This window comes from Heteronotia binoei, chromosome 5 (genome assembly GCF_032191835.1).
Source record: "Heteronotia binoei isolate CCM8104 ecotype False Entrance Well chromosome 5, APGP_CSIRO_Hbin_v1, whole genome shotgun sequence".
Lineage (NCBI taxonomy): Eukaryota > Metazoa > Chordata > Lepidosauria > Squamata > Gekkonidae > Heteronotia > Heteronotia binoei.
In genome coordinates, this window is record NC_083227.1 from 56,452,806 (window position 1) to 56,464,148 (window position 11,343).

Here is an 11,343-nt window from a genome sequence, read left to right on the forward strand (position 1 = left end):
TGATGCCCTCCTTCTCATGATCTGCCTAATTCACAGAATCAGCATTGCTGTCAGATGGCCATCTAGCCTCTGTTTACAAACCTCCAAGGAAGAAGAGCCCTCCACCTCCTGAAGAAGCCTGTTCCACTGAGGAACTGCTGTAACTGTCAGGAAGTTCTTGGCATTTAGCTGAAAACTCTTTTGTTTTAATTTCAACCCATTGGTTCTGGTCCAACCTTCTGGGGCAACAGAAAACAATTATGCACCATCCTCTATATGACAGCCCTTCAAGTACTTTAAGATGGTGATCGTATCACCTCTCAGTCGTCTCCTCTCCAGGCTAAACATACCCAGCTCCTTCAACCTTTCCTCGTAGGACTTGGTCTCCAGACCCCTCACCATCTTTGTTGGCCTCCTCTGGACACGTTCCAGCTTGTCTATGTCCTTCTTAAATTGTGACACCCAAAACTGTACAGGTAAGGTCTAACCATAGCAGAGTAAAATGATACCATCACTTCACTTGATCTGGACATTACACTTCTGTTGACACAGCCCAAAATTGAATTTGCCTTTTTAGCTACCACATCACACTTACTGACTCATGTTCAGTGTACAGTCCACTGAGATCCCTAGATCTTTTGTGCACATACTACTGCCAAGACAAGTCTCCCCCATCCTATAATTATGCATTGGATTTAATAATAATAAGAAGATATTTGATTTATATCCCGCCCTCCACTCTGAAGAGTCTCAGAGCGGCTCACAATCTCCTTTACCTTCCTCCCCCACAACAAACACCCTGTGAGGTGGGTGGGGCTGGAGAGGGCTCTCACAGCAGCTGCCCTTTCAAGGACAACTTCTGCCAGAGCTATGGCTGACCCAAGGCCATTCCAGCAGGTGCAAATGGAGGAGTGGGGAATCAAACCCGGTTCTCCCAGATAAGAGTCTGCACACTTAACCACTACACCAAACTGGCTCTCCCTCTATAAGCATTCCCTCTATTCCTTCATCCAAAGCATTTATAAAGATGTTGAACAAAACAGGACTGCTAGGCATATCTTTTCCCCTGCTTTCTGTCTTTCCCAGCCTCAAGCCTCTGTAAGTATCTCTGCTTGCTTGCTCAGTAAGCAGTTCCCTTACCTATTATCAGAGTGAGTTAGAGGTGAGTCCTCAGCTGAACTCGCTGAGGTGACTGAGTTGCACTGAATCACCATGTCACTTTCTTGAAGTAATTTCCCCCCAAGGAATAAAATAACAACCTGTCAGCAGGACCATTTGATTGTTAAAGATTACACTTACCGTATTTCTCATCATTGGATGTTAAAACAGTAGTTTAAACCATCATACTTTCAGGCAGTGCAGTAGTTTGAACTTGCCATAGTAATGTTTGCAGAAATGGGACCTCATGCCATGCTCTTTCCCTGCCATTATATACCCTGCCACTTCTCTGGGCACTCCATTCAGGAAAAGATATATATCTGGGATTGGGGATGCCGGTGTCTGAGTGAGACCTGGGGGTCCCCCAGAATTACAGCTCATCTCAGGACTATGGAGATCAGTTCCTCTGAATAAAATGGATGCTTTGGAGGGTGGACTCTATCGCACTGTACCCACTGAGCTCCCTGTCCTCCCCAGGCTCCATTCCCAAATCTCCAGGAGTTTCTCAGCCTGGATCTGGCAACCCTATCTCCATCCCCCACTCAGGACCAGGGGGGAGCAGCCAACCCTATCTGGGATGGATAATGATTTGACTGCAGTAGAACTCTTGGGACAGGTCATGGCTCAGTAGTAGAATACCTGCTTTGTATGCATAAGGTCTCAGGTTCCATCACTGGCATCTACTGTTTAAAAAAGGATCAGATAAGAGATGAGCTGAAAAGCCTCCTCCTCTGACTCTGCAGCTGGTGGGAGTAAATTCTGATAAACCAGTCATCTGTCTCAGTATGAGGCAGCTTCAAATCCCAGACAATTTCAAGCCAAGAAAAAGGAGCAACCCAGAAGTTGCATCACTTCCCTTGTGCCAAAAGTGTGTAGGTTGTATCTGACGAAGGGTGCTTTGACCCCCCCCCCCCCAAAAAAAATCTTGTTGGTCTCTAGAGTAGAATTAAAACTGAATCTAGCTATCTAGCTGTTCTACTGCAGACCAACACAATTACCCTCTGAAACTGCCTTGTGCAGAAAGTTGAGAATATATGAAGCTGCTCTATCCTTGGACAGACTGTTAGTCCACTCCAGTCTAGCATTTCTTTTTCTGACTGTGGATTTCCAAGGATATGAGAAAAGATGCTGGAAAACTGGCACTCCCTTTGCTCAGAGTATGGCTTTCAGTGGTTTCTAATGATGGCCAGTGATGCAAAGGGATCATTACAGCCGCTTTCTCTGGCTTGGATGGTTTCCTAGGGTATGTCCCAAGGAGGTCCAGGTGCTGCTGAAACAACATCCTTGGAGGCAAGAGGAAGAGAGTGTGGTGGAGACTCTTTGCTTCCTTGTGGCATGCCACCCAGCTAGTCTGTTTGCTGGTCACTCTACCTGTGACCACCATGGAATTCTGGAACTCAGGCTGAGAATAATTCAGTAATCATGACAGTGAACTGGCAAATTGGCAAATTAGCCAATTCTGAGGTGAGTCCAAAGGAGCTCATCCATCATTAGTCTCAGAAAGAGGTTTTCCCAGCTCTCTGATACTGAGATACCTTTGTCCAGATATGCTAGAGATGAAACCTGGCACTAGGATTGATGACCTCTAGGTAAGAGCTTGAGTTCTTCTGGAATTACAACTGATCTCCAGACTACAAAGATCAGTTCTTCTAGAGAAAAAAGGCCACCTTGAAGGGTGGATTCCATAGCATTATACCCTGCTGAGGACCCTCCCCAAATCCCTGCCCTTCCTAGTGCCTCCCACTAAATCTCCAGGAATTCCTAAACCCAGACTTGGGAACTCTGTCTGGCACCTTATGTAGGCAAGCTATGTACTCCACTACTGATCTATGAGCTTCCACCAATGGGCACATTGTGTCCAGCTAGTTTGCTCTAGGAAGGTCTTGAAAGGATTAGGGACAATGTTTGTAATTTTGTGCAGGATTACAACACACACACCCTCTGAACACACACCACAACACACTTCCCACTCCTCCGCATGAAGCCAGCTGGATGACCTTGGACCAGTCACCATTCTCTCCAAGCTGTCTCAGCCCCACCTACCTTACAAGGTATCTGTTGTGGGGAAAGGAAGGGAAGGAGATTGTAAACCACTCTGAGACTTCTTTGGGTGGTGAAAAGCAGGGTATAAAAACCAACTACTACTACTCCACCTACTCTTCTTCCTCCTCTTCCCTCTCTTATAGTGCCATCCTAAGGAGAGTTACACCTGGCACTGTCAGTCGTATACAGAGGAGAATTCTGCACTTAGGAAGGCACTTACAGGCCTCTTATTATTAGCTGTATGCCTTCTCTGCTTCACACAGCATCTTACATGCCAGCTGTGAGTTAATATTCAGCGTCTAGAAGTTGTTGTTAGGCACTTAGAAGCTTCATTAATATTCACATATACGAATCAATCTATCCAATATGGATTATTGTATTTCATTTCAATTAAATACCCGTGGATGCGAATGTTCAGAAATGAAGCTGCTCCCCTCCTCTCCTCTATTTTTTTCTGTCATTTCCCTACAGGAATTATTTTAATTAGAGCAGGGTAATTTCCAGTAACGTTTTCTGCTTTGCTACTTGAAAATGATACAGAACACAACTGGTGAAGGTAAATTGGTAGGATGAGCTTAATAGCTGTCCTTTAAATCATCTAAACAGAATTTGTTCATTCAACTTTGCAAGTAATTTTTAAGAACCTGGTGAGCTGTACAGTGAAGCGGGGGGGAGGGGAGCTGTCTACCACAAAATAAAGATTTTAATGGCTTTCATGAAGGCAATTCGGAATTGTGCAGATGAGGTGTGTTTGCAAGACCATCAACTGTAATAATTCACCTCCTGAATTTTCCTGTTGCAGTATCCAATAACGGGTGGGTACGAGTCAAAAAAAGAGCTCACTCTAGAGCTTTGCCGGAACAGGGAATCCAAACAACCGTCCAACTCTGAGCACTCCTGAGGATGCCACCATTCCTCTCTCCTGTTTCTGTTTCCATTTCCCAAGCAAAAAGAGAAGCAGACCATTGTCATTGCTACATAACCGTACTATTCTCCCTCCTCCCAAATGGCCAAAATGGCAGAAATGCTATTAATTTCTAGAAGTAGTGTACTTGTGCATGTATCTCTTTCACACCCAATAACAAGCAATCACTGTGATTTATGGCTACTGCATTTTACAGTTAATTTGTCTCCCTCTTTCACACCCAAGTATACAAGTGAAATCAGGGCCAGAACCTTATTTCTCAGGACCCAGAACAAATTTGTAACTGGATCGCTGTACAACACACAATCCCAGCCCAAACACACAATATCATAATTTAAAAAAATGTCTTATTTCTGAAATGTTACAAATTATCTTGTGGGGACATGCACTGGGCTTGCATCTTCCAGACCCTGACACTACCCCCCCCCAATTTCCTGAGAAAGCATTCCTGTTCCCACCCCCCAAGCTTCAGATGAAAGAGACACCTTTTCATACATGCTTTGTTTCCAAACTTCTACACAGCACGATTGCCTATCTGTTGTCTTTCCACAGTTTTCCTATGTTTTCTCAAACCACTTTTGAGCCAAACTGTCCTGCCACCAGAGAACTGCAGCACATTTGCCTTCTGTGCTTCAAAAGGTGCCACCCACTTTAGTGTCACTTCTGCTGCATTCTTGCACAGATGCCATTTTCTCCCCGTATCACCAGCTGTTTTTTTTTTAAATCATCAATACCTAGATTACGATAGCATGATCACATAGTGATGAAGATGAAGACGAAGATATTGGATTTATATCCCGCCCTCCACTTCGAAGAGTCTCAGAGCGGCTCACAATCTCCTTTACCTTCCTCCCCCACAACAGACACCCTGTGAGGTGGGTGGGGCTGGAGAGGGCTCTCACAGCAGCTGCCCTTTCAAGGACAACCTCTGCCAGAGCTATGGCTGACCCAAGGCCATTCCAGCAGGTGCAAGTGGAGGAGTGGGGAATCAAACCCGGTTCTCCCAGATAAGAGTCCGCACACTTAACCACTACACCAAACTGGCTCTCTGTTAGGTCTTCTGAATTCCCAACTTTTGTTTTGAAAAAGAAAATATCCAACTTGTGTCATTGCTTTGATACACTTTTCCCTTTCTGTTTCAATCACAAAGGGGGCTAGAAACTTAATTTTTGTTTTGTTTTTTTAAAGGAAGCTAGCAATTCAGATAACCTAATAAACAGATCACCCTGACCAGGATGGCCAAGGCTAGCCCAATCTCATCAGATCTCAGAAATTAAGCAAGGTTGGCCCTGGTTACTACTTTGATAGGAGAACAGCGAAGAAGTCAATGGTTGCTAAATAGAGCCAAGCAACGGCAAACCACCTGTTCCTCTCTTGCCTTGAAAACCCTAAGGGTTTTCTATAAGTCAACTTCAACTTCATGACACTTTCTACCACCAATAGACAGATTGTTATAATGTTACAATGCTAAGGTAATCTAGGTACTGACATTTTATAAAAGGTCTCCATGTCACAGCGGGAGAATGACGGCTGCAGAGGAATTAGGTTTGCCCAGGGCTTTTTTTGTAGCAGGAACTCCTTTGCATATTAGGATGCACACCCCTGAAGTAGCCAATCTTCCATGAGCTTACAGGGCTCTTAGTGCAAAGCCTACTGTAAGCTCCAGGAGGATTGGCTACATTGGGGTAGCCTAATATGGGGTAGGGATTGGGGTAGCCTAATATGAAAAGGAGTTCCTGCTACAAAAAAAGCCCTGGGCTTGCCATTCCCGAGTTGTGGGTGGGGGATCTCCTGGTTTTGTGGGCTCTTGCCCACTACTGGCCAGCTGGCTGGTGGGAGGAAATCCTCCCCCAACAGCAACATCACACAACATACCTATGTCACAGAAGCAACACGGCACTCTGGGGGTGATATTCTGGTTTCTGAGCAAAACTATAGGGTTTGAGGGCGATTTTACCATAGAGTTTTGCTCAAAACCCAGAGTGTCACCTCCAGCATGCCAATGTCACTTCCGGCTAATGTAGGCATGGTACACCATGTTACTTCCAATAATGCTGGCATGTTGGGAGCAACACTTCTGGCTCCCAAAATGCCCCACCCCCCTGCCAGTGTCTCAAATATACTTGGCAGCCCTACCTAAGAGGAATGGGGCAGGGAAAGTGAAGAGAAGCCCACCATCTGGAGCAGCATTCCTGCTGCCCTGCACTAACAGTTGCAGCAGAAACAGGAAGATGACAGGGAATTGTTGCCATGTGATGTCATCCCACCCTGCTTAAAATCAGCATAGTGAGTAAGGTTTAAGAATATGCATGAACCTTAACAGAGCCTACTGCCAATATCTTCCCTCTTCAGATAGACCTCTGTTGCTTGGAAGCTAGGGGCCATGGCAGGAGGGGACCTCAGGGGGTCACTGGGGAGGGGCCCATGGGGGTGAATGCAGAAAGCTGGAGAGGCTGGGGGCCATCCCTCTCCTTCCTGTGTGATTTAAAGAGCCTGCCAATCAGCTGAATGGTGGGCCCTTTAAATGGTATAGGAGGGGCAGTGGTGCTCCTGCAAGGCTCTTCCATGCAATTTAAATCACATAGGAGGGGGGTGGACCAGGGATGGGGGTGAGGGGCCCTAAAAAGTTTCAGTGGGTCAGGCCCCATGGGCCCCATGGGCCCCTGGTCAGCTACAGGCCTGAAGAGGAAATCTGACGGTTGGGTCACAGTAGCACAAATTTTTGTGGCAACAAAAAAATATATTGTTGTGACTCAGCCTTCTTCCCCTTCAGTATTGAATAGACTTCATCATGTTAGACTGTAGACACTGGACCAATAAGAAGTTGCAGCTGTACTACTGAGGCAGCTTTGCTCCGTTTTCTGAGCCTCTGAGGTACCCAATAGATCTGGCATTTCACCAAACTCACTGAAAATATCCTCAGTTATGCTATACCAGAAAAAAAATCAACCTTTGAATAATGGGTAGTATATTACACTGCACCCCATCCATCTTCCACTCTCGTTGTGGAATGAGATGAGATTGGAAAGCAGATTAGCCAGGGTATTACAGAGTTAAGACCTCCTCATCTAGGACACCAGGCTCAGTCACTTGTTGACCTATTTTATTCCTTCTGACAAAAGGAGAGCTATTTGGAGCTTGCTCTCACCATCAAAAGCAAAATCAATAAAAAGAATCACTTCACCTACTTTTAAGTCTTTCATGAGAACAAGGTGTACTACAGGAGTCCAGTGTCAAAGTTCACACTTTTCTGCTTGGAAGTAGGGAGCTGAAATCAAAGGCATATTTCTCTAGCGTTTCCACCCTTCTTTGGACCAACATGAAAGCTGCAGTTGTTATCTCCTCTTTGCCTTCACCTGTAGCTATTGCTTTATTGAGGTGGGTGAAGGAAGAATTAACCTGAAGCAAGAGGTGAGATGTCACTACAGTGTTGATTTTATACCCACAGTTATTTATCAAACAGAGGATTGATTGGTTAAATGATAGCATTTTTTCCTATGTTCTATTTTTTTTTTGTTTCCTTTCGTGCTGGAGCCTTTACCAAGTGGTAGGGCTTGCCCACAAGTCCCACATTGCTGGATGGCTATTAGTATTAATTATCCATCACTGGTGATGAGTGGAGAAAGTTTCTCCGTAAGTTGTTGAGTTTCTTTTAAAGAACACTCTGCCTTTCTTTCTCTTTTTCCATAGCATCCATCGTCCACATACTTTGAAATTTTAAATACTTGCACAACTTGTGAGGTATTTCATTCATTTTTAACTTTCACTTATGTGTTGGTTTGTTTGGATCTCTGAAATTGTCCACGGGTGATGAGGAGGTTCCACAGAGTATGTGTAACTATGCTAACATCCGAACTCAGTGTTTAACATTGTCCTTGGGAAGGTATTCCCCACATATCATAAAGCAAAAGCTCTCAGTAACATACATGAGTCAAGAATGCACATGGGTAGCATTACTCAATATACTAATTCCTCCTTTCTGCATTTTTTCATCACAGATTCATCCGAGGACCTAACGAAGTGTCTTCTGACAGCAGCCAGTGATGGGTCTCCTGACAGACAGTGGACAAACATCTTTATACTTTCCACCATCTCCAGCTTTTACAAGCCAAATGGATTTTTTTTTTTTAATTTGCACTTTAACTCTGTACTGGAGGAAACACAGTGGCTTTATTTGTGTGACGTGAAATGGCCTAGCAAAAATAATGCGCAATCAGAAAATAGAAGAAAACAATAAGGGAAAGAAAGGGAACAAAAAGGAGTTTTTCAGAAGAAAGCTTCATGATACTGAAATACGAACAGCAGTCCTGTCGGTGTGGATCTACAATTTCCTTTCTAATCTTATAAGTATATAAATATATCAGATATTTTGAAACAAATTCGGGGAGAAACTAAACCGAAACCCACATTTTGTTGTGACCTTTTGAATCACAAGAAAGATACTTCTGAGCCTGAGCTCTGGTGATCAGAAAAGACCATGGAAGGAGAACACAAACAAGGATGGCTATGGATCAAAGAATTGGAATGTCACTTCCTTTTTATTCTTATTGTTTCATCTAGACATTCAAGGGAAGTTTTATTATTCCATTTTCCTGTGTTCTGGAGTCTTTTTTTCCTCCTCTCTCTCTTGTGCAACACTAGCATGCTGGCTTTGCTTACATTAACCATACATTAATTGATATGTAATTCCAGTTCAACCCTCTTCCAAGGACATCTTTTTAGAGCAATTAGCCATCCCCACAAGGCAGAGAAAGAGGACTCTCAGCATTTAAACAACACAATCTACATTCAGAAGTTTATCTCGCAGCCTTTTTGGGAAGCCTGCAAGCAAACTCCTTATTAAAGACATACTGTACAGATAATTGTCTACAGACTTTGTATAGCTGGAATAGACAACCCTAGTAAAAAACAAACAAACCCTGATTGCTAACTCCAAATGTTTGCATTGTTTACTCACCTCCTCCTCAGAGCCAATGTTGTTATGTTTGTTGACTAGAACTGATACTGATGGGTTTTTTTTTCAGATTCAATTATGGGGATAGTGGTACCAAATCTATGCCAACAAGAAGTGCCATGTATGCAGGCCTTGAATTCAGCAGGAGCTCACAGGAGCACAGCTCCTGAACCTTTCTGAGAGTTCCCCCTCCTCCTCCCTACTTACCTACCTTGTCCACTGAATAGTAGCTGCATAACAATCCCTGGATGAGCTCCACCACCTATTTTTCTACAAAACAACCCCTGCATATAAGGTTTCTTTCAGTAGGAGGAGCAAAGAGATTTTAGAAGTGGCAAGATTCACAGCAAGTGTTAAATGTCTTTTCCTGGATCACCTCAAGATTAAAGTTCCAGCTAGTAATTGTATTTCTTTTTCATCCCTCAGAATAACAAGGTGTAACAGCTGCTCCAAAAGATAATGATAATGTGATTTTAAATGAGGGACGCACTTCCCCCTTGCCCTTCCTAAATGAAACCCATAATTTCATGCACTACAAAATTTGATTGATAGCACATTCAAAGGGAGATTGCAATGTGAGATTGCAGAATTAGAATTCATTAATAAATTCAGGACAACAGAACCTCCCCCCAGGACTGAATAGGGACATAAGCAACACTCCCTTTAAGCTGTGGGGTCTTTTGAGCAAAAATTCTACTTTGTGAGCTACTGGAATTAAAATTGTGAGCTACTGCATAAATTAGGTTGCTCTGGGGCCATATTTCCTGAGCTAGGATAAAAAAGTATGAGCCAGAGGCTTAAAATTGTGAGCTAGCTCAAACTAACTTAGCTTAGAGGGATCACTGGACATAAGATTCTTATCCAGATGCTAACTTTCTGCACTTCCCACTTCTATATATATCAACTTGCTCTAATCAAGCAGTTTATGTTTTGCATTGCACATTATCTTGGGTCCAACTGGCCCTTCTTAGTAACATCCTTTCTACTTCCTGATGGGGATATAAGGACTGATGGATCTTCACTCTTACTTGTATCTGAGGAAGTCAGTTTTGACTCACAAAAGCTTATACCTGTGTCAATTTTCTTGGTTTCTACAGTCCCACTGCACTCAGATTGAATTCCAGTACTGCAAACTAACAGAGCTACCCACCTGATCCTAATTTCAACCACTGATATGCAGAGCCTCATTTATCAGCTTGAAAAGCAATGCTGAATGGTATTGTGCCTGAGCACGGTTGCAATCCAGGCTGACCCCTTCAGATGTAATGAACCAATAATGGGGAATCAAGGTGTCTAGGCTGACCCTTCCAAAATATGTGTGAGGGACACATCCTGCCTGCTGTGCTTCAGGAGGGATGCAAGTTCTCACTTCAGCTGACCAGAATTCTGCACACAGGTTCTTTTTTTAAAAAAGCTGATCCCAACCTCAAGTGCTCTTTTAAGCACAAAAGCAGCTGGAAGAATAGTTTGAGCATTTGACATGAAGATTAATTTTATTTTTAAAATTCTGAATATTTTCCTCTTTTTAAAAAAGTCTTATACTGAGTGAACTTGGATATGGATGGGGGTAAGGAACATTTTAAGGGGCCTGTGAGTATTATAAGTGTTTCTGCTACAAAATCTGATGGATTTCAGACCATGAATGTATGCTCTTTTAAGCTGGGATCCATAGACTTTTATTTATTTATAGCCCACCTTTCTCCCAGTGGGGACCCAAAGTGGCTTACATCATTCTTCCCTTTTCATTTTATCTTCACAACAACCCTGTGAGGTAGGTTAGGCTGAGAGTGTGTGACTGGCCCAAGGTCACCCAGTGAACTTCCATGGCATGTGGGGATTTGAACCTGGGTCTCCCTGATACTACTAGTTCAGCACTTTTAACCACTACACCACACTGGCTCTCTAGTTGGTTTGATGTTACTGTTAGTGGAAAAGGAGCTTCTGCTATTAGCTGACACAACATAACATCCAGTGACAGGATTCATTAGCTACCACACATCTTAAGGACACCAGATATTGTGTGTTACAGGAAAATTTATGAATCGTTAGCACTGCTGAGCTGCAACTTTGATTTATGAGTGTGGACTCTTTGGGAGGTTACTTAACGGGCTCATGAAATTTAGCTCAAAGTTTGGAGGGATCATATAAACAAACCTCCTTTTTCTTGCCTGTGCACCAAAAATGCACTAAGAGATGCTGTTCATTAACAAGAACATTCCTCAATACTGATCAGTAGGAAGGTTCAGATGGCAATGTCTACTGAGAAAGCTCCCTTTCTGGAAAT

General features: G+C 43.4%; 1 protein-coding gene across 1 annotated transcript in view; it reads left to right on the forward strand.

Moving 5' to 3' along the window:
- The window catches only part of TAFA1 (TAFA chemokine like family member 1), a 561,552-nt gene extending 552,510 nt beyond the window's left edge, over positions 1–9,042 (forward strand). Inside the window, exon 5 of the mRNA XM_060239509.1 lies at positions 8,104–9,042. Within this exon, the coding sequence (XP_060095492.1) occupies positions 8,104–8,121 (18 nt within the window). The 3' untranslated portion in view covers positions 8,122–9,042. The remainder of the gene's footprint in view (positions 1–8,103) is intronic.
- The last annotated feature ends 2,301 nt before the right edge of the window (positions 9,043–11,343 follow it).